Here is a 22,849-nt window from a genome sequence, read left to right on the forward strand (position 1 = left end):
TTTTTGTTACACTTCATGAACTAAAAACATACATTCTGAATATCAGTATAGGCAGAATTCTTATGATCCACAGAACACATTTTTTTAATATAAAATGATTAACAGAATGTTATGGTTGGGCAAAGGATCGGGGAAATTGTCCACTCGAGAGGGATAAACTAAAGCTGCTGCTTTTGTCTCTTCATGGTCTGCTGAAGTTCTTAGTACAGCATATAGTTTGTCAACTAACATAACTGTCTGTCTCCATTCATACCGTATTTAATATCTGTAATTCAAACAAGTTTTTAATCCATTCTTTTGAAATTTCCCCCTTTAAGCTTTAATATTTTTAATTTTAAGCACAAAAGGGCTCTAAACAGTTTAGACTAAAGCATTTAAGGCAATACTTAAATGTGAATAAGTGGATGAAGTTATTGAAATATGGTGAACGAAACTTTGTATGTATAGTTGGGCAAAATGTAATGAATATAATGAATGCTGATTTTTGTTTTAAACTTTTTTTTTTTTTAGATAAGCCAAAGGCAGAGAAAAAAGATACATTCTTGGAAAAGCTGGCAACTCAAGTTATAAAAAATGTACAAGTCAAAATCACAGGCATTCATGTTAAATATGAGGATGATGTAAGGGTCCTAAACTTTTTTTTTTTTTTTGCTTTCTCTTAAACCAAATTTCTCCTGAGATCTCTCACTGTGACAATAGGCTATTTTCTATCTGCACTGTGTACTCAGTAGATTTGAAGTAAATCAGAGTTTTCAACCAACTTAAAAAAGTTTTTTCATGTGTTTAATACAAGCAAAACAAAAGCCCTCCAGGATGACTGAAAACTTAATATGCTGTGATATATAGCTGGACTTGGCCCTCCAGTTTGGACAGACAGCTGCTTTTCATGTCTTTATATAAGCAATTGAGGTGGTTGTTTGTTCAGTGTATTATGGCAGGAAGAGAATAGTAGACATCCATTCTAAAAAAAAAAAAAAAAACTTCACAACATTTTTAAGGAGTCTTAATACTAATTAAATCAATAATGGAGGATTTTCCTGTTAAAAACTTGACTTTTTTAGATATTTCTTTTGGGAAAAGAGAGAGGCTAGGAGTTAAACTGTGAAAGTTACACACCTGAAAAGAAGAAAAAGTTGTATTGAGGCTTAGGAAAATGTCCTCTTATCTCAAAATAGCCTCACTTCAGGACCTATTTGAAGGTGAAACTTCAGAGAAGTCTTTAAAAAGCAGAATGATGTAACCAAGACAGCTGTTGGTTGGAGAGTGTCTCCATGTGGTTTGTATGGAAAAGCGAGGATGGGGATATGGGACGTGGGGTGGAGGATAACAGGTTGGATCTCCCCATCTAAAAGAGCTTTTCAACTCAAAATTAGATGCAAGAAGAGGCTAGAAATAATCCCTCTAAACTGAATGAAGGGACAGATTAATGGAAGCTTTCTTAGAAATTCCTGCGTGATGTCTGATTTATCAAGGGCATAGCTAGTTACAGTGAAGTGTACGTTACATTGGAGATTTAAATTCCAAGGCTACGAAATAGAGTAACTGTTTTAAGATGTCTAATGAGCTGATAGGTGTTTGGTTTGCTGCATAAAATAATACAATATTTAAATAAAATTTCCTTTTTATCCTTTTCTGTTTGTAGATCACAGATCCTCTTCGGCCGCTTTCTTTGGGAGTGACATTGGGTGAACTTAGTTTACTGGTAATGTTTGTTGTTTTTTAGTTCTGTTTGTTTCATTTAATTCAACTTATGATGAATAACATGGTTACAGGATTTAGAACATTAATATAGACTTGCTGAACACATTTGTAAACAGAATACTTGGATCTGTTTACTTAAAGCTGTGTACGTAGTTGAAAGTAAAAACAAACACACAATCACTGTCTCTAAAAATATTATTCATGTTTTTGTGGTCAAACATGGGCTTGAGAGCCTGGAGGGAAGGTCCATCTGTGGCCTAGTTTATGTCACTTGACCTCATGCTTCAGCTCATCTGTGTAATTGGATAGAAGGAAGAGTTTACTGCTGATTTTGCAATAACCTGTCCTAGGTAAAATAGGAGAAACAATTCCATGTTGCTGTACATGGAACAGTTTTTTTCTAGGTCAGCTACTAGGTACAAGGAATTCATAGAAAACACAAGTTGAGTGCTAGTTAACTAGAAAACATCTGCAGGAAAAGAAAAAATCGTATATGGATTTTTTTTGCTTAATATTTTCATGCACCCTTTGACGTTCAGTAACACTCGAAAAGTGCAAAAACAAATGTAACTTTCTTTGTATCACTGATCTGTTGGAGAAGCTTAACATTTTGATATTAGATGAAAAATCTAGAACAGTATTCTGTGAGTTCTGTAGACGTGGAAGCTGGCACTTGGCACTGGCCGCAATGAGAGCAAAGTTTGTTCAGCACTGAGGGCTTTTGAAATCCCCAGCCTTAATCTTCGTATTCATGTTACTTACACGTAGGTCCCAAATCCTAGTTCAACATCCTTTTATTAAAAAAAAAAAAAAGGATATAATCGGCAATGGTGATTCTGGAGTGTTATTCCTTATGTATGTGAAACTTGAAATTCTTGTTCGAGGTAGCCTCTGCGCACTCCCAGTTGTGGGAAGCACCTTGTCTTCTGTTGCCACTGAGTTTATGGAAAGAGATGCTCCTTGGGACCGCATGACTGGTGCCAGAGAACATTCACTTTTTTCTGAGATGAGATTATTAAAGTGTCGTGTGGCTTGAACCACTCCAGCCGTTGCCGCCTTTATGTGTGGTTAGCTGGTGTAAGGTCTAGAGTGACTTCCCCCCCAGCTGAAGTCAGGTTGGTTGGGGCATTATTGATCCACAAATTTCCCTGATTTTATTGTTGATCTGTAATATGGGTTGTAAGGTTTTTTGTTTTTTAAGAAAAAGTTAGTTTTACACCTCCTTTAAAACAAACAGCCAAACAAACTGGATCTCTAGTCCTTGTATATGAAAATTCCGTGACCAACAAAGCCTCAGAGGATCTGGGTAGGAAGGGCAGTGTTGATGAGGCGTGTCATGCTCCTAAATGACGTTGGGCCAGCATACATACTGCTTTGTTTTGTTGTGGAAAGCCTATTCCTAGATCACTGCTTGGTAACATAGCAGTAGGGAGTGGAGGGTTCCATGCCTTCGTCAGTGAAAAAAGGCCTTAAGACCCTGTTGACTACATCTGGCGTAGGATCGGTTGTGTGGCCCTCTGAAAACAGAGAGAATCTACTCTCCCGTCAGTGTCAGGCAAATGCTAGGTCATGGGCTATACCTGGCTCTGAGAGCTGGGAACTGGGTGTCAGTTTCCATCAATAAACCCTGAATTTTGTATATTTAACTCTGTCTAAACTTGATGAACTTTGTAGCTCGACACAGACAAGTTTAGTGTTACGTGAACATAAACCATTCAATCCTTAAAAATTTTTAACTCCTAAAATGATTTATATTTAAACATCCATAATTAGATATTATAGAGAAACTGGTTTTAAACATATTGGGTTATGTAAGTCTTAAAATCCCTTTATGGTAAAATGGATCGACACTTTCTTTAAAAAAGTTATGTCTGAAGTGCTGTTGAGCCTTGTAAATGGGACTAGGTGTTGAAACATGAAATACATCAACATAAGTGGTGAAACTTTCAAAACCAGCCAACAAAATTTGTTTGCAAAATTTGTTCACAGGATATCTCACACACACACACACACACAAAACAGGCTATTTTGGCTTTCATTGTTTAAATATATGTTAAGTGTTATAAATTGTGAAGTTATCTGTACACCCTCAGGTTAAAAAGGATTTTAAAAAAACCCCTTTGAAATAGATGTTACATAATGAATTGAAGATGGCTTTATGGGGAATAACTTCCAATGTTTTTCAATTTCTAGACAGCCAATGAAAACTGGACACCTTCCATTTTAAATGAAGCTGCAAAAATCATATACAAGGTAATATGTCAAAGTTCATTATTACCTGGGTCAGGAGTGAAAATTGGACCAAAATATCACTGATAAATTAACTGAATTCAGTCGTCCATGAAAGGGTGGGTGGGGGAACATACTGATTTAATGAACCAAAATAAGGAAATAATGGTGCTGTAACTTTTTTTTTTTATTACTTTGTAGCTCTTCATTCCCTATGCCCTTGTTTTTCAGTTGTTTTTCCTTTTTATAACTAGTGAGAAGTAGAACCATGATCACTGCTTAAATATAAGGCATTTGTTCTCAACTCTCTGGGTAAATGGGGATCTCATACTAAGCACAAGCAGTAATCTGTTCATTAAATGAAGTCTAAAATATTGTTAACCTCATGCAGATTCCAGCTTCCTTACTCAAGGAATCAAATATTGACCTCAAAAAGCAAATTTAACCAGACACCCCTTGCATTCATTCTTTTACCCTCACAAATAGACTTCAGGTACAGAAGTAGGAAAAGAAGGCCAGATTTTTGAGCAACACATTAAAATCAAACTTGGCAAAAATAAATTACCATCAAAATGCGGGGTTTCACATACATTGAAAGCTTATTTCATTTAATACAGAAGTCATATTGTTTATTTTCATAAATTGCAAAATCCATTGAGTTTTCTTTACTTTGCAGCTCCTGAGTCTTGATTGCCTCAGTGTCTACTGGAATGTGGATAGCGAGATGTATTATCATGGGTCCCGTGAACAAATACTGGTAATTTCGAAGGCTGCATATAGTAAATGGTTATATGATATAAATATCATACTACTAGATTAATCTCTTAGAGGGAGATTTCAAATGCAAAAATATAAATTAGGTGCCTAACTTCTATTTCTGATGTAAAAATCTCCTTCGTAGTGTGTGTTGTGCTCTGATCTTAAGGAAATTTTTAGGCAAAGCTGGGTGACTGATTTTTATTCCCCCCCACTCCCTCTAATGATCTAATAATGAATTTAGGAACTGATCATGCTAATATTTACTGGTGGTTCTGCTGACTGAGTGTTATCCCATTGATTTGTGGGATCATAAACACTATCAACTACTATGCCTGTAGAATTCACAATGTTGGATGATTATAATTGCTTCTCAGGTATGATTACTTATATTGTTCAAAAATTGATTGTGGGCTACCTAATTCTTTTCTCATTTAGTAACTTAATCTGGGCTTTGTGTTGGTTTCTCCATTCATAGCATTTTTAATTTCATTATGGTAGCACCTTAAATCTGAATCAGAAATCAGGACTCTATTGTACTACACTCCCATCACAGGGTAAGCTAGCCCATAAAAAGGGTTGGGAAGGAGATGAGTGCTGAAGTCATGTGTCAAGGGTCATGTGACTAAACAAGGCCTGCTGATGGGGATAAGAGAAGACTGTGGTGAGCAGTCATAAGTGGAACTCATAGGAGCAGTAGACCTGGGAGATCAGAAGAAGATGGCAGGGAGAAGAGACCTGGGAGTCAGCTCTCCATCAAGAGTAGGAGGGCATCCAGGAGGATTGACAATGTAGAGAGAGGCGTTTGGAAGAAGCAGGACAGGTTAATATTTTAGAGGCAAATAATCTGGTGGTTTAGGGTTCCCATAGCAAAAGGTGGATGTGGGTTCGCCTGTGCTGTTACATTGGAAGGGATGCAGGGTCCTCTGCTGTTAAAGGGAGGCTGGAGAGAATTATGCTGCCACCTAGTGAAGTAATATAGGAACACCTATGAAAAAGGGGAGCATGAAGGCACTGGCTAGAGCCAGAGGGAAGGGGACTGCTGAGAGTGTATTGTGAAAGACAAGACAGATTCTTGAGGAGAAAGGGCTATGCCCGGCGAGTCTGGGACAGAATATTAGTTGTTTTGGACTTGAGATTTACTCTGGAAGGAGTGGGCTTTTTGTGAGTTGGCCGGAAGGCCAAGACATCTCCACAACCTGACCACTTTGAAAGCCAGGAGACCATTTGAGAGAGGGAAAGTGAGGCGGAGGATGGGACCGACCAAAGCCAGACCAGGAAGGTCCCAGCTACGCTGGTGTTGGTAGTCCATCGCTGACGATGACGATGATGATGATGATATTGTAACAGTTCTCATCTATGGCTCCAAGTAACAAAGATATTCCCTGCCCCAGAGATCTTACAGTTCAGGTGTTGGATAGGATGTGACATATCAATAAAACCAAATAAGGCAGGGTGGGAGTATCAACCTAGTTTTGTTAGGTCAGCATTAAAATGGAAGTCTATGTTTGCAGCTTGACTAACCACTGCCAGATGGAAGTGACTTGTAGCCATCGCAATAGAGAAAGTTTTAGAGGAGGAATTTGAAGGATGATAAAGTGGTGATTTATAGATTTTGTTGTTTTTTTTCCCCCAGTCATAGGGAGCAGCATTAACAAAAAGATGGAGAGACTTGAGGGAAAAGCAGACCACTGTATGAACAAAGCTGCGATTGTTAGCAGAGGAAAGATAAAGATCAACAGCTAGATAAGTTGGTATATATGAAAGATAGGGTGGGGCTAAACAGCAACAGCAAAAGACAAACAGAAGAAACTTGTGTTAGATATGGTGGTGGATGAGGGAGATCCGGTAGAGTGATGTGAGTGGACAGTTGATATTATGAGCCAGGAAGATGGTCATAGCAACAGTATTTTGTATGTGTTTGAGAAAAGTAGTGAAGCTGACATGAGGGCCAGGGCAAAACTTGACCACAGCTTGAAAGTCTGGGCTAAGAGAGAGTGCCAAATATAGGTTTAAATCAGGAGGTCTGGTTTTAATTCCTTCAAGCTGTTGTTATCTAAATGAGCAATAAATCATAGAATATTGCAAATTTTATATACACAATTTTTATCTCTATTAACTGGCAAAGAAGACTTAGTATGTTCTGTAACAGTTTCCCTTTCTTTGCAATATTAATACATTATCTTATTGTAAGATTAGCTCTGGCAAAAGCAGGAGTTGTGAACATAATGCATTAAAATAGGAGCCTAGCCATGATAGTTTAACTGAAATAGAAACTTAAAGTGGCTATCATGCAGGTTTACGTTCTGCTGTATTCATAATCTAGTATTTCCTCTTACAAAGCTGATGATTAGCTATCTATTACATTTCTTCAAAGCCAGTTTATAGATTTAAGAAACCCTGTAGACCCTTCCAATCTAGCTTTGAATCACAATTAATTTGGGTTTTGATAATAATTGTGACTATGGACAAATGTAAGCCTTTTTTTCTGTGCACTTGTTAAAGACCTCTGATGTGCCAAATGACCATTTACTAGTAAGCAGATTACATCATATGGCTGCTTCAGTAATGTGATTAAATGGGTTGCCTCATTTTTGAGTAATGACTAACAGATGGTACTTTGAGATTTGTTATTTAATTGAAGTAGTACATTGTTCAGTATCTTGCAGCTTTATTGTCCTTTGTGAGGAATGCTTTCAGAAGTACTATACAGGAGTTTTACCTTGCTTTGAAAGTTTTTGAAGACGGACATTTAATTTTTGTTTAAATTGAGATTTTTTTCACTTACTGATGTGAATGTTTAGTCAAAACCTATGTAAACTACTTACCTTTCTGTGCAGCTCATGAAGGAGTATGATCTGTTCAAATAGATGATTCCAGTGTGAAGCTTGTACATTTAGCTAACTAATGGCTTAAGAAATAATTACACTCAGAAGACTCAATTTTGAAAAGCTTGAACACATGGAAAAATATCCCCGGGGGGAGTGTGTGCATGGATACTAGCAGAAGTTGAATACAAATGGACATTTCAAAGGGAGAGGTGGAGTGTGACACTGGTGGGTGTGGCTGAACTATCCTGTATGGCCAATCCTGTAGCTCCTTACTTATGAAAATGTTCCTTGTGTGCTTTTGCCCCTGAACAATATGCGCTGGTTGGTAACATGCTCCAAGAGGAGCCTGCAGGCAAGTGCCAACCTGGCTCTTCAGTGTATCAGAACAGTAGTATAAGCACTGAAGGTGCTCATTTGGGTTTTACCTAAGCACTTAGTGACTGTCACATGAATATGGGTGACAAAAAAATGGAGCTGAGGGTTTAACAAAAGGTATTCACTAGAGCAGGTCAGAAACCCTCTGTCAAGTGTTCCGTTAGAAAGTGCCGTTTTGATTAAACCAAAATTTTACATAAAATCGTATCTGTTTAACTAAATTTCATGTAGCAAAATGGAAAAACATTTGGAAATGCCACATTTTGACATTTTCAGAATACATTTCAATTTTTCATTTTGAAATGACTTCTTGTTTCAGAATTTATCTTTTGGGTGTAAAAGGGTCAAAATTTAAACACATTTTAGATTCATCGAGATAAAATATTTTGATTGTCCCAAAACAAATTTTTAACAAGTTTTGTTTTGAGAAAATTTCTAAATTTTAGCTTTTTGTCCTAATTAAGGATGAAAAAAATAACTTTTTCAGGAGATGGAAAATCCATTTTCCATCAGCACTAGAGTTTACAAGTATCCACTTAACCAGCTGTTTTTTGTCCCATTGATCCCTTTTGTGTTTAAGTGTACGTTGTACATACACTTTTCCTCCAGTAATTAGTACATATAGTACTAATTACTATAGGGCATAGAATCCAGAAATCGCATTATCAGGAAATATTTGATTGCTTGCATGCATGGATTTTATAACGGAATGATTTGTGCATGGATTTTATAGAAGACAAGTTGGAGGGTGGTTTCCAGAAATAAGTAACTGAGGTTGTCTGTCTGTGTGAAAATTGATTGTGATAAGGTTCACATATTGACAGGATTGGTTTAATTCTAACTCATGAGACTTGTTAAGTGAATACAGAAAAGCAAATCTGAAGAGCATGATAACATTGAAAGAATGAAAAAAGCTGACTTACGAGGAAACAAAAAAGGAGGTAAAGGAAGAGTAGAAAACGGGAAGACCGTAAAAGTGGGGTGATTGAAGAACTTTAAAAAAAAAAAAAAAAAAAAGATTTCAGAGGAGTGGACCTCATACGATGTCATACTCCCCACCTATTGCAACTTCTGTGATCATTACAGAATACAAAACTGAACTGCCACAGCGTGAATAAACTTTCAAGGTCAGACTAAGATGTCATTCGAGCATGAGATCTTCTGCATCTTCTGCACCGGGCGGCCCTGCTGAGTGATGAGGGAGGGTCCAGGCCCAGGCTGACCTTTTTAAACTCCTCATTCCTAGGTGGTGAGTCATCCACCACGCTGACTGCTTTTCCAGCAGTTCTATGTCTCCCCTCCTCCCCACAAGCCAGAAAGCATTGCCTTCTTCTCCTGGCCAGCCAGACAAGCCCTGTGCGCACCCGTGCGCCACCCCTCTCCCGCCCCGCCCAAAGTGCAGGGTGGTGATTATCACAGTAAGAAACTCTGTGAATAATGACAGTTTCTCTACTTTGTTCTGTGCTTTCCACAGCTTCCTTCACATGGGGCTCAGGGATTGCTGTCCAGCAAGAACCTGTTCTTCACTGGAATGTGTCCACACTCTGCTGATAAGCAGTTAATAGGTTAATGCCCCCTCTGCTTTTTGATGGACTCAGTGCAAAAATATACTGCCCTAAGTTTTAAGCTTTAAATAGTGTGTAACCAGTCACTGGCAAAATTTGTTCTTCTGCTCGAAACAGGTTTGGAGTAACATAGTTAATTCTGAAGTTATGCCAGCTAAATTGTTTGGCTTCTGCCTATCACCTAAATTGGCAAATAATTTTGTTTATTCCCCTGTAGCACAGATGAGACAAACCATGTTTGATTAACTGGTTTGGTTGTTCATCTTTGTTCCCATCTGTTTGTGCACTATGACATCCCAGAGTACGTTGCTCCTGACAGACTAACAATATACTGGACAAACCGTATGGAATTAAGATAAACTTCACTGAATTAAATTAAATCTTATTGAATTAGGTTTAATATCTTTGGGGTCCATTAAAAATGCAATTGTTTGTGTTGTTGTATGTAACTTCTAGGGAAGTGATTAACGTAAATATTAGAAACTCCAAAGAATGGTTTGGGAAAAGATGTGTGAAGTGGGTTTCCTAGGAGGTATTTGGGAGGCCTATTGAAGCAACACCCTGGGACAGACCCTTTTATCTATTGCTGGAAACTCCCAATCAAAGACCCCCAAACTGTATAAAAGATAGACTAAACTTTTCGTGAGGGTGCATGATCTGAGCAGAAGCTGTGATGAACTTGAAACCACAGTGAAATCCCTCGGGTGGGGTTTTGAAGGGCTGTTCCTCACAGAGCCAATGTTAGGTTTGAGGTGATACTTGGTAAGCTTATTAGCATGTGTGTAGAGTCTTTTATTGTTTTAATGTTTTCTTTATAGTGCTTTCACCTTAAGAATGAAATCGGTTCGCATGAGAAGCGCTGTGTGGTATCTTACATTTGTTGGCAATCACTCTCTTATTAGCCTCTGAAGAGAAGGCAAGTGAAGCTTGCTTAGGCAGTCTATCTTTTGCTGAGAATAAAGCAGTGTAGGCTGGGAACTGTTAATCATGGAGATACTCTGGTCAGGAAGGAGAGAGACATGGGTCTCCACCCAAGAAAGGCAATAGCTAAGGAGCTTGGAAGCCCGAGAGTGGATGTCCTTGCTGAAGCACTAAGGGTGCAGTTGCCCTGAACTGTAACTCAACTCATTGGCCATGTTCTCCAGATGCACTCTCCCTTGCTGAAGCAATGAGCTGTCCAGACCTTCAGAATGGACTGATAGAGAAAAGATTAGGGAACTTGATAAGTGCGGATGTAAAAAACACAGCTGTGTGCACAAACTGAACCATGTTAGGTAGCAATCCCTCTAACTTTTTTTACAAGTACAAGGAAAAGTGTGGGCAGGATTCCCTGGCCTTTGTGGTAGGGACCCCAGGATTCCTTGGCTGTAGAATTGTGCGGTGGAAATGTAGAACATCTAAGATCTCCATTTTAGAGTAGAAGTGTCTAGCTTTCATGGGAATGACAAATTTTTTTTAAATATGAATTAATTGAGATGTTTTCCCAAACTTTCAGATGAACTGAACCTATAATTGAGGAGCATGAGCTATCTGGACCTCTTACATGTATACCATGATCTGTGGATCGACACTTGCCTATATATTCCGTAGTTTTATCTTTGTACTAAGAGTAGAATTCTGCTCCATGCTAATCAGAGGAAAACATCTAATTTACATAATGTTCAGTAAACCCTGTTTCCCAGAGGATTAGTTCTTCCTTCTAAACAGGATGTTTGGGTCTTAATTTTAAGCTTTATTCTCAAGAACTCAGTTTGATAAATGGCTAATTAGTCTGCTTCGTGTTAGTGATAAATTGTGTAAGCCTTAGCAATCTGTCATTTTTAGAGCAACGGGCTTGGTGTTTCTAAGTAACAGAAATATAACTTTGTTTGCGAGATGGGTTATTGCATATTAAATATCCCTATTTGACTGTTAGCTTTCATTAATATAGTCCAGCAGACAGGATATATGATGAAATACAAATATTGTGAATAGAAAGCTACCTCCTAGTAAATTACAAATTAGCTTTACAGAGGAAGCTGGGGAACGGAACACTTTGAAGAAATTTGTTGTGACAAAATCCCCTTCTGGTAAAAACATGATTTTTTTAATATCTGGTTATCTTTCCAATAAAGAAGCACTTGTGTAAACTATCCACTGTATTCTAGTAACATCTGGTTGGCAAACATTGATGCATTTTCGTCTGAATTGTAGTTCGTTCTTAAATAGGGGGATATTTGGGGATAAATATGATTTGCATTTTGTTACGTATACTGTATTCCAATACATTTCAAGTGCTTCCCATGACTAATTTTCTTTTTTTGGAGTGATATAAAATACATGTTTCTTTTTCCAGAATAAGATTGCTACAACTGTACTTAAACCATTCACCTAATTTTGCCGCCTTGTGATATTTTTAATCTAAAAGCTGTAGTAAAAAGAATATAATGCAGTTTTCATACATACAGTCATTTCAAAAGGTATTTGAAATGTGGGAACATGACCAAGATAGACATGAGAAGTTTCTATTTTCAGAACATACAGGAAAACAAGAAACAGAGTTATCAGTACCTACTGAAATGCTCATACAGGGAGACTGTGTAACACAATATAAGGGCCAAAAGCATCTTACTCGCCTACTGATAAGCTTGTTTCCTTCATCTCCTAGTTGTGGAAGCTAGTCACAACCATATTCAGAAAAGAGAATCCTTTGCTACAAAGGGGATAGCAAGTCATGATTTCAGCTTTGTTACCTTTCACCTGCTGGGGTTGAAGAGTATATGCTGAGGCACTATTCTCATACCTTTTTCTCACCTGAAGGAACAGGAGCTGCCTAGGAGTGGACTCCATATCTCTTGAGATGTTTCTGGGCTGTGTGACACACTTCTATATTCCAGTCTTGCAATGAAATGGTGGTGACTGAGTTCTGTTAATTTCTGTTGGAAATATCTTCTGTACAGATAGCATTTACAGGCCTAACTTGAAGTGCATATAGTTCTGCTGCCTGCGATTATTGGTGTAGTTTTGGTGGTGCTGGATAGATCTGCTACTTTGCACGCAATAGAGCAGTTGTTGTAGGGCAGCTTTTCATTGTGTAAATGGATTATTTGTGATGCTTGCTGTTTTTTTGTTTTTACCTTCCGATACTCTGGGATTAGCCATGGATTGGTTACCCACAGGTCATAACCGGGGCAATTTGGTTAATAGTTTCTACGCTGAATACTGTATCTGCTTTTCTGAGACTCTGCTGCATTTACATACGCATAGATCCATGTTGGATTCTTCAGACTCATGAATATGGAGTACGTGTAACTGCACTACTATAGCATAAGAAGTGTTAGACTCAGGTTGCATATCAGATGGTATTTTAAACAAACAAACAAAAAAAAAATCTAAAGCGTCACTGTGTTTTATCTCCAATGTTTGGCTTTGATAGTTTTGGAACTGAGAGAAGCTCAGTTGAATTAAAAGTTAAATCCTGGATTAAAGATAGAGGGAAAACTTAAACAGAAGACTTGGTTGGAGAGCAGCAGTGTAAGAGGTAAGGAGTTCTAAATAAACTGCTGCATTAAACTTCTTCCCATCTGAGCTGCAAAATGACAGTGTATGAACTTGAAACACAGGCTCAGTTGACTCAATTAAGAGCTCACTAAGAACTTTCTACACAGTAGTAATCAACACAGCCAAAGCCTCATAAAGTTAAATTGTCTCCAATTGCAGGATCAGCTAAAAAGAGGAGTTCCTTCTAGCAGTAATCAGCCTAAAAACTACCAGTATAGTAAGTATGTTGAAGAGTGTATTTGGATACAGCAGTTGTGAGTACTTTGCTGAGCTTAAGGTTTTTAAAATAAACGTTGGGAATCAATTTTTGTGATAATTTAAAATCGTCTGTTAAACAAGACCTGTGATAATGCTTGTGATTGTAGAGGGAGAGGAAGATAGGTTGTGCCATATTTGGTTTGTTTGCTATATAAAGAAGACATTACAAATTTTATCCATGGTGTCATCTCATTCTCCTCCACTTCCCGCACTTTTTTGACATTAGAAGTTACAGATACTGTTTATCCTATTTTCATAAATGACTAGGCACTACTGTAGAGGCAGCATAATAGGACATCCTGGGTGCAAGGGGAAACCTGAAAAATGAGGCAGCTGAATACAAGTCTCTTCCTTCAAAAACAATAAAGCTTAATTCAAAAGCTTAGAAAAAACAGTAAAATGATTCTTGTTAAATATTTTCCTTTTGTACACCAACAGTTAAGTCTTGAAATAGCTCCCACAAAATTCTTTGGTTCTCCATGGACCAGCAAAACCAGGAAAGTCAGGATTTGATATTCCTGAAATCAGGGTGGATTTGATTTAGTCAGGAAGACTTGATTTAATCATGGATTTCTACATAAAACTGCGTTCTTGTTGGTTGTTATAACCTTAATACATATTCTTCACAACTCCGAGAGAGATGTAGGTTTCATTTTTAGAAGGTACACACTATACATTTTTAAAGTGATTTATATTGAAAACTTTTTAGATTAGTTTTACAGCTATATCAGAAAATGAATGTTTTTTTTGTTGTTTCATTTACCAAAGGTAATTGAAGCAGATATTTATGAAGTCATTGGGAGGTGAACTATCTCCAATTCAATAGGTTAATCATTAATATTTGGAGGATTTTCTTGCCATGCTGTATTAGGAGGAGAACGTCACCAGACAGACATTTAAGTTGTTTTATTTAACTAAAACAACAACGTTATGTATTCTGGATTTTTTTTCTTTATCAGCAAACCTAGAATATTTTAACAAAACAAGCATATGAATTTTTGAATTTAGTTAAACATTCAAGTTTTTTAAAATCAAGTTTGTTTTTGTTAAAATTGTTTGTAACTAAAATAGTTAAATGAAATATTAAAAAAAAATTAAATCAACTATGTCAGCCAGGTCAACATGAGAAACTTAAAATACTGGCTTCTGCAGCTAACTCAGTCGTCTTTACCTGTTTGTTCATAATCTGGAAAGAAAAACAAGCATTCCTGCTTTTTCAAGTCCCAAACGATTTCTCAATTTGGAATGAATTAGTCCAAAGGAAGAAAATAGTCTTTCTACACCGGCAGAAGAAGCTACTGCTGTTAAAAGTGAGATTATCACTTCAATTGTCTCTGAATCCAAGTGCTTAAGTGACTTCCACCAGTTCACTGGTGTGACTTTCTTTAAAACATCATCGGCAAACAGATATTTCTTGACTGGTTCACCCTTACCTCTGAAGTTTATTATAGCTGGCATTATGGAGGGATGATTGCTGGATGTCCATGTCATAGCCAACTCCTCCTCTTCAGCAGTTAAGGTTTGACCCTGGTACTGATTATTGAGATAGTGCTTTATCCCATTCCTTTTTGTAATGCTTGTAATTTAACTCTGTCATTGCATATTTTTCTTTTTTAAGATCTCACTCAGTTCCTTCCAAATTTCAACAGCATCAACAATAAAACAGCTATTTCCCTGCATTTTGTTCAAGGCTACAGAAGTAGGCTTCGGGGAACTCAGCATGTGTTCAACATTTCTCTTAAGCCCAATGTTGAGAACTTTGGCTGTGACAGTGACATCTATTTTTTCATGATTTTGTTCAAAAACTGTCATCAGATTAGGCCTGTTCTTGATATAGTGCTCAAAACAGTCCGCTACTGAGTTCCATCGTACGTCATATAGGAGAGTTCGCTTGGTTCCTCCCACTTTTTTCAGAGCAGCTGCTGCAAAGTGGTTGTTACGGGAGTATTTTGCAATTTCAACAACATTAGCCTTTATTTCTGGAGCACTGAAGCCTTTGGCTAGGAGGTGCATCAAATGAGCACTGCAACTGTATGTTGTTAGCTTGGGACACTGTCTTCTAAATAGTTTCTTCTCATTTTGGATTCATTCGCAGCATTGTCTGTGACCAAGCTGCGTACTGGACATTTGAATTTTTTTTTCAGTTTGTTATAGCTTTTACTACTACTTCTTGTAAGTATTCTGCTGTGTGTGCATTTCCTGATCTATCAATTGTTTCTGTAAGGAAGACATTCTTTTCTTCTTTTGTCACACAAGCACATACAACAGGATCATTGTGGACATTGCTCCACCCATCAAGACTCAAGGTAACAATTTTAGCCTCTAGACCTGCTCAGTTTCTTTTTCATACACTTTGCCTGTGACATCTGCTCTGTTGGGTGGACTGTATCCTCTAATGACTGAACCATGTTAATGAAGCGTTGGTTCTCAATCATACGGAAAGGAGAGTTGGTTGGATAAACAAACTGGGCAATTTTTTCATCAATTACCTCTTTCTGTAATCTGCTGGTTCTTACCACAAACTTATTTATGGTTGTTTCTGGATGATAGAGATTTTTTTTTCCTTTTTGCTACAGGTGATATACTGTGGCTATGTGACATACATGATGTGACCGAAACACTATCTGTGACGGGTTCGGTCACAGAGACCCCCTTGGGACTGTCACCTGACTACTTCTGAGCCCGTTTTCTCTGCCAGTTTGGGCGTCCAGAACCCTGTCTTGTTGAGCCAGATAAGCTAATCTGCTGCAACACAGACCCAGGGTCTGACCCATCCCCCCAAAGCTGCAGAATTAACTGAAAACGGCTTAGCAAGTGCTCCTGTCTCTAGCACCCAGACACCCAGCTCCCAATGGGATCCAAACCCCAAATAAATCCATTTTACTCTGTATAAAGTTTACAGGGTAATTTCATAAATTGTCCGCTCTCTATAACACTGAAAGAGAGAGATGCACAGTTGTTTGCTCCTCCAGGTAATAATTACTTACTCTGAGTTAATTAATAAGCAAAAGTGATTTTTATTAAATATAATAACGTCACACTTTCATTGGCAGATAACTCTGAAACTATAGAAAATGTTGGTGAACTTGAAGGTGGATAGTCTTCAGAATCCTGTATGTTGAGGATGGATTCTCCTAAACAAAATAAGTCAGTGCAGTTCTTTAATGATTATTACCATACTTCTCATTTAGTATTACTCATTGCATTCACTGACAGTACTACTTTAAAGGTGAAACTGTAAAAGGAAGATCTGCCTATTTCAGCTATTTATTTTTCATCACAACTGCATCTAAAATGATAGTACCATAGCGTAACAAATATATTTTTTGCTCAAACATGAGAATTCAAGAATAGTCCAGAAGGAAGACAGACGGTCCTTAAGAAAGAAGTATGAAGGAAAAAAAAAAGATTACCAACCTGAAGATCCTTCATGTTCAGACATGTTCCTTTCATCATTTCCAACGCAGCTTCCTCCTGAGAAGGAGCACTTATCATTAAGATGTTTCATTCTGGCAACCAGGTCTTGCATTTCTTTGTTGCACTGTTTGCATTTTGCACGCATGCCTGTCTTACCCAGAGGAATTTCATTAAAATATTCCCAAACTGGGTCTCTCTTACGGCCTGCCATTATAGGTTTTCCCTTTTAGTGGGAGAATGGTATGGTAGATCTCAAATCAAAGAAGGCTACACTCGGAAAGACCTACAATTCTGGAATATGCTGCTCAAACAGTTTCACTTTTGTTTCTCCTGCCTGTCCCTCCCTTCTCACATTTATCTCCAGACTTCTTCTTTTGCAGATCTATTCCTCCCCCAACCATCTTCTATTCATTGAACTTTTTGAAACTTTGCACTTTTCGAGAGAGGTAAGGGATTGACTCTGTGTACACAAATTTGCAGAGGGACTATAGGGTTGAGGTCTGTTATTTCTCACCTCTATATTAATTTATTTATTTCAAAACATTTTTGCTGTTAACAAGCATGTTATCTCTGGAGACACAAATCCCCAGTTTGAGAACTGCAAAACTAAGCATCTCTGATGGTATCTTCTATACTGAGCACTGAGTCCCATTGGGTAGATAGAAAGATAAACCTAAATCTATACAGAAGCCCCTGGAACCCCATAAGATTGGGTTCCTAATCCGTGAACTATTGGAACTCATTTACAAAACTTTTTTAAAACATTACATGAATATATTGTCTCAATATATAAAACTAGAATTTATAATCCCTCTTCCATGATGAGATATCTTTGCGATAGAATGTATCTTAATTAAAACAATCTTTAGATAGGTTTTTCCCTAAAAAAGCATTTTTATCAAAAAAATCTGATTTTTATTTTTTAAAAAAAATCATCTGTTTTTATTCACCCTGCCTGAAATTTAAACAAAACATAAACCTTTAAAATAAATACATACCTTGTCTATACATTATGATGAAGCAAAAAGGGGTACAAATGCCCATCTTCCTCCTTGAAGAGTTAGCTTTAATAAAGCTAATCTTCTTTTAAATGTATATAGTGATTAGTAGAGTTTTTTATAATATCAGTAATTAGACATGGATTTAAGAAATTATTATGCCATTTAAGCATGGACTCCTGCTTTGTGTAAAGTGTTCATGCTGAAATAGTAAGGTAGTGGGTATCTTAAAAATATTAGAAAAAGGACAGGTTGCGAACTTGCTGATAGCATAGATTCTGAGCCAAATTAGCGGGGTTGCGGATGTGATAATCACAGTACACTTTTCTGTCTTAAAACAATAAAAAAATGAAATTATATAAAACCACTGAAATGAATGTAACAAGCTATCTTAGTCAGATGTCCTCAGAGTGAGACGGTACAAAGGTTCTAGAAATTGACCAAATAAACATTTTTCATTTTTCTTATAGAAACATAGTAAGTGGTGTATTATGTTGTGAATGTTGTCCTTGTACTGAATCCCTTCAGTGTTGTTTAAGGAGATCATAAAGAGCAGTGTCGGCTTCAGATAACTTAAGTATCTTGATAAATCCATTACAGACAGTACTGAGGAATGAATCCATCTTCGTTTTCTCCTCTTGCACCCCAAATTTGCCTAGTTTGGTTTAAAAACACTTGCTCATTTTGCAGAAGTGTATTCCTTAAGTGTGAAATGATCACTTTTCCTTCTAAATTCTAATCTGTCTTGCGAACACTAGGTTTGATGGAGTATTTTTGGTCTCTTTCTCCAGACATGCTATAGAGTTTCCTTCTTGGTAGCCAATACTGCAGTCGTCATTTTCTTTTATGGACTCCTCATAGAGTTAGTTTGTTTATCACAGAAGCATCTGCCATAATGTGTAGCTTTAATGCTCATAGTTTCCTAACAGCACATTTCTCCTGCAGCTGATTGAAAATAAAAATAATCATTTTGTTCTCATCAGTGTAATAGTTTTGAACTGACGCAGTCAACTTAAATATTTATCTGAAATGTTCACCTTCTAGTTAAAAGTAATGCAAGATTAACAATATGTGCAATGTTTAAGATGAGCATCACCTGCTAGAACTTTTGCTCTTGCTATTTTGGCATAAATATTACACTGATGTTTTTCTGTAAATATAAAATTTAATAATTGATTTAGGCTCAAACTGTGAGTCTTAAACAGATCTACTACATCGTATTGGGCCCTGTTGATTAGGGATATCACAGAATGCTTCAGAAGATCACCAGTGGCAGAATTTGTGTAGTAGTAGTTTTCTTTACTCGGTTTTACTAATTTTGGGCCAATCAGAACCATAGTGTTATACGTGTTTTGTATCTTGAAGTTTTTAGGCCAGTATCAGCCTCTGCAAAACTCTACATCAACCCGCATGCAGAAACTGAATTAAAAACTCCAAAGCTTGATTGGAATATAGAAGTACAGAATATTGCCATTGAACTCACTAAGCCACAGGTAAGTCATCTTGCTATTTTTATTCTCTGTTTAAGGATTATGACATTGCCTATATATATTCAACCAGACAGGTTTGTTAGTTACATTTGCATACCTGTCTAAACTACCTAATGGTAACCCTGGGAAAGTGTGGCAGCTTCTTTTTGTCTGTGTTGTAACAGACATTGCCTGGTGCTGGCTAAGTGCTACCTGTGGGCTGACTGTGGGTAAGATCCCAACCGATTTATGGTTAACACTTGTACATTGGCATGTTTCCCACCTATTTGAGGTGTCTTTCCTGCAGGGCTATTATATTGTTTGCCTTTGCCCCACATAAACATAAATTTAGCACAGTGAATCAGGGTTATGCATGCTGAGCATTTTGCTCATATTTTGGATAAGGCAAGCAAACGACTTTTTCAGTCCAAGTTACCGTGTCTTCTAGTTTATCTTCCTGATTCTTGCCGTTTTCAGATACAGGCTTTTGTTTAGTATATGCAGACTTTATGCTAATTTATAACTTGATCTTAATCTAATTGAATTTGCTTCGTGCTAATGTACATTTTCTGTCAAGCATCCACATGAGTCTATAAACCTTAAATTTTCCATAATGTTAAACAGTATTAATTTCTGGTAGATCATCATAGCATTGATTATCTATATAAAAGCAGGTGGTGGTGCTTAGTGGTCACATAGGACCTAGTTTCTGCATCAGTAACAATGCAAATAAGAGTGTGGTATTTGCGTGACTTGGCATAATACAATCTAAATAAGTAGGAATGGCTGTGTGCAGCAAAGAGAGGACAATGTATTGGAAGTATTGAAAGTGATTAGTATGTTCAGGAGAGAACCATGGAGAAGAGCCACACACAGTCATATTTAAAGTTACAGAACTAAATAGCATGTCATTTTTTATTTTTATTTTTTTAGTCTTCACTTTGAATGTTATGTAGAAATGTAAGCACATCATTAGGAAGATGCTAATTACAGTATAAAATAGACTCTAGGACAATAATGTTCTGCAAGTTTGAGAAGTATGTGTAGGAGAACTTGAAGAAACTTACAAAGTTTAAGCAAATAGAATGGACATTTGAATAAAAATACAGCAAAAATGTAAAATTTTAGTGGTTGGCAATTTATTTTAAATTGGCCAAGGTGTATTTTTTTTTTAAATAATCCATGCAAATTAAAGGGGAATTGAGGAAAATGAATAACACTGAAATTGTAAATGCTGTTCACGGAAACAATTGCATATGAGGATTTTGAAGCATTTCCACGAAACATTAAACAAGAGATTAGTGTAAAGAACAGCTAGTACCTGGTGTAGGAATTTGGGCTTGATAACTCTTCACAGCCATGATTTTAGGGCTGTTGCATGACTGCGCTGCAACAAATTAAAAGCTGTATATGTTTTTCAGTTTCATAGTCCTTTTCAGCTGGTTAGAATTTGGTCAAATTTTTGTGTTTAGACTGATGTTTTTCAGGTCTGGTCTAGTCCGAGGGTGTAATCTTGTGGCATACTGGCTGTATTACAGAAACAGCATGGGAAATGCAATAAATCTATATGTGGGTTCCAGTAATACAACTGAGACACACAGGATAGTGCATTGTGGGGAACGCACAGAGGGGAAGTGAGGGAAAGAAACCAATTTGAGAAGCTCTACCACAGGGAGACAAGCACACGAACTGAAATATAAACTGTGCCTTTTGATTGTGATTTACGCAACCAACAGTTTATACCGTGCGTCATGCATGTAACTCTATACTTCGTTATCCACAGAGCATGCATTTCTATATATTTCAGTAAAGACGGAAGACCATTAAATAGCTCTATGTGTAACCTGATCATTGCATATAATTAAATTATGTAAACCTCTGGTGGTAAGAAATAATGTTTTGTTTCATGTGTGTAGTACCTCAGTATGATTGACCTTCTGGAGTCCATAGATTACATGGTTCGAAATGTACCATACAGAAAATACAGACCAGATGTACCTCTACATAAAAATGCCAAACAGTGGTAAGTTGTATTGTCTAACAGAACTGCATTAAGATATCAGGCTTTGTACTGCATCTCCTGCAACTACTGGATCACTGAGTAATAAATGCTGGAAGCTTTCATATGGGCCATGACCACTATTCATGCTTTCTCTTAAGGATAGGACTATTTGTTACCTTCTTGATTTTACTTTGTTGTTAATATGCTTTAAAAATTGATGAGATGGTCTAGATACTACTTGTCCAATGTTAAGTTCTCACTTCTAAAGTAATGCCAATAAGGAAAACTGTATTTAAACAAGTAGAGAGGCAAGGTGGATGAGCTTTTATCTTTTATTGGACCAACATCTGTTGGTGAGAGAGACAAGTTTTTGAGCCATACAGAGCTCTTCTTCAGGACTGGGAAAGATACTCTGAGCATCACAGCTAAATGCAAGGTGGAACAGATGGTTTAGCATAAGTAGTTAGCACATATTCTAAATGACCATTCAAGATAGGGTGGCCTTTGGTCACATAAGCCCTACCCCTGCTCTCTCCCCCTTCCCCTAAAAAAAATGCCAAATTTAATTCTGGAAGTAACAGGGTATATTCAGAGGAATTAAACACCTTTCTTCTGCACATCATTTACTATTTGTTTAATAAAGGATCTTGGGTTCCTAAGAGTTGTATTTCAGTGCTTATTGAAGACTTGTAGGTGAATAAGCTTACCCATTCTCTTCTGTAGAACTTCCTTTGAGCTACTGGCAAAATGTTGACAGGTTTCAGAGTAACAGCCGTGTTAGTCTGTATTCGTAAAAAGAAAAGGAGTACTTGTGGCACCTTAGAGACTAACCAATTTATTTGAGCATAAGCTTTCGTGAGCTACAGCTCACTTCATCGGATGCATACTGTGGAAAGTGTACAAGATCTTTTTATATACACACAAAGCATGAAAAAATACCTCCTCCCACCCCACTCTCCTGCTGGTAATAGCTTATCTAAAGTGACCACTCTCCTTACAATGTGTATGATGATCAAGGTGGGCCATTTCCAGCACAAATCCAGGGTTTAACAAGAACGTCTGAGGAGGGGAGGGGGTAGGAAAAAACAAGGGGAAATAGGTTACCTTGCATAATGACTTAGCCACTCCCAGTCTCTATTCAAGCCTAAGTTAATTGTATCCAATTTGCAAATGAATTCCAGTTCAACAGTTACTCGCTGGAGTCTCGATTTGGAGTCATAAACCAGTTGGAGAACACTTCAATCTCTCTGGTCACGCGATTACAGACATGAAAGTTGCTATATTACAACAAAAAAAACTTCAAATCCAGACTCCAGCGAGAAACTGTTGAATTGGAATTCATTTGCAAATTGGATACAATTAACTTAGGCTTGAACAGAGACTGGGAGTGGCTAAGTCATTATGCAAGGTAACCTATTTCCCCTTGTTTTTTCCTACCCCCTCCCCTCCTCAGACGTTCTTGTTAAACCCTGGATTTGTGCTGGAAATGGCCCGCCTTGATTATCATACACATTGTAAGGAGAGTGGTCACTTTAGATAAGCTATTACCAGCAGGAGAGTGGGGTGGGAGGAGGTATTTTTTTTTCATGCTTTGTGTGTATATAAAAAGATCTTGTACACTTTCCACAGTATGCATCCGATGAAGTGAGCTGTAGCTCACAAAAGCTTATGCTCAAATAAATTGGTTAGTCTCTAAGGTGCCACAAGT

The 22,849-nt window shown here is 37.3% G+C and overlaps 1 protein-coding gene across 1 annotated transcript in view; it reads left to right on the forward strand.

Annotated features, from left to right (window-relative positions):
* The window catches only part of VPS13C (vacuolar protein sorting 13 homolog C), a 191,594-nt gene that overhangs the window by 19,792 nt on the left and 148,953 nt on the right, over positions 1-22,849 (forward strand). The window contains exons 8-14 of the mRNA XM_074966157.1: positions 511-620; positions 1,643-1,702; positions 3,895-3,954; positions 4,607-4,687; positions 13,157-13,214; positions 19,036-19,163; positions 21,056-21,162. Of these exons, the coding sequence (XP_074822258.1) occupies positions 511-620; positions 1,643-1,702; positions 3,895-3,954; positions 4,607-4,687; positions 13,157-13,214; positions 19,036-19,163; positions 21,056-21,162 (604 nt within the window). The remainder of the gene's footprint in view (positions 1-510; positions 621-1,642; positions 1,703-3,894; positions 3,955-4,606; positions 4,688-13,156; positions 13,215-19,035; positions 19,164-21,055; positions 21,163-22,849) is intronic.

This window comes from Natator depressus, chromosome 10, assembly GCF_965152275.1.
Source record: "Natator depressus isolate rNatDep1 chromosome 10, rNatDep2.hap1, whole genome shotgun sequence".
Lineage (NCBI taxonomy): Eukaryota > Metazoa > Chordata > Testudines > Cheloniidae > Natator > Natator depressus.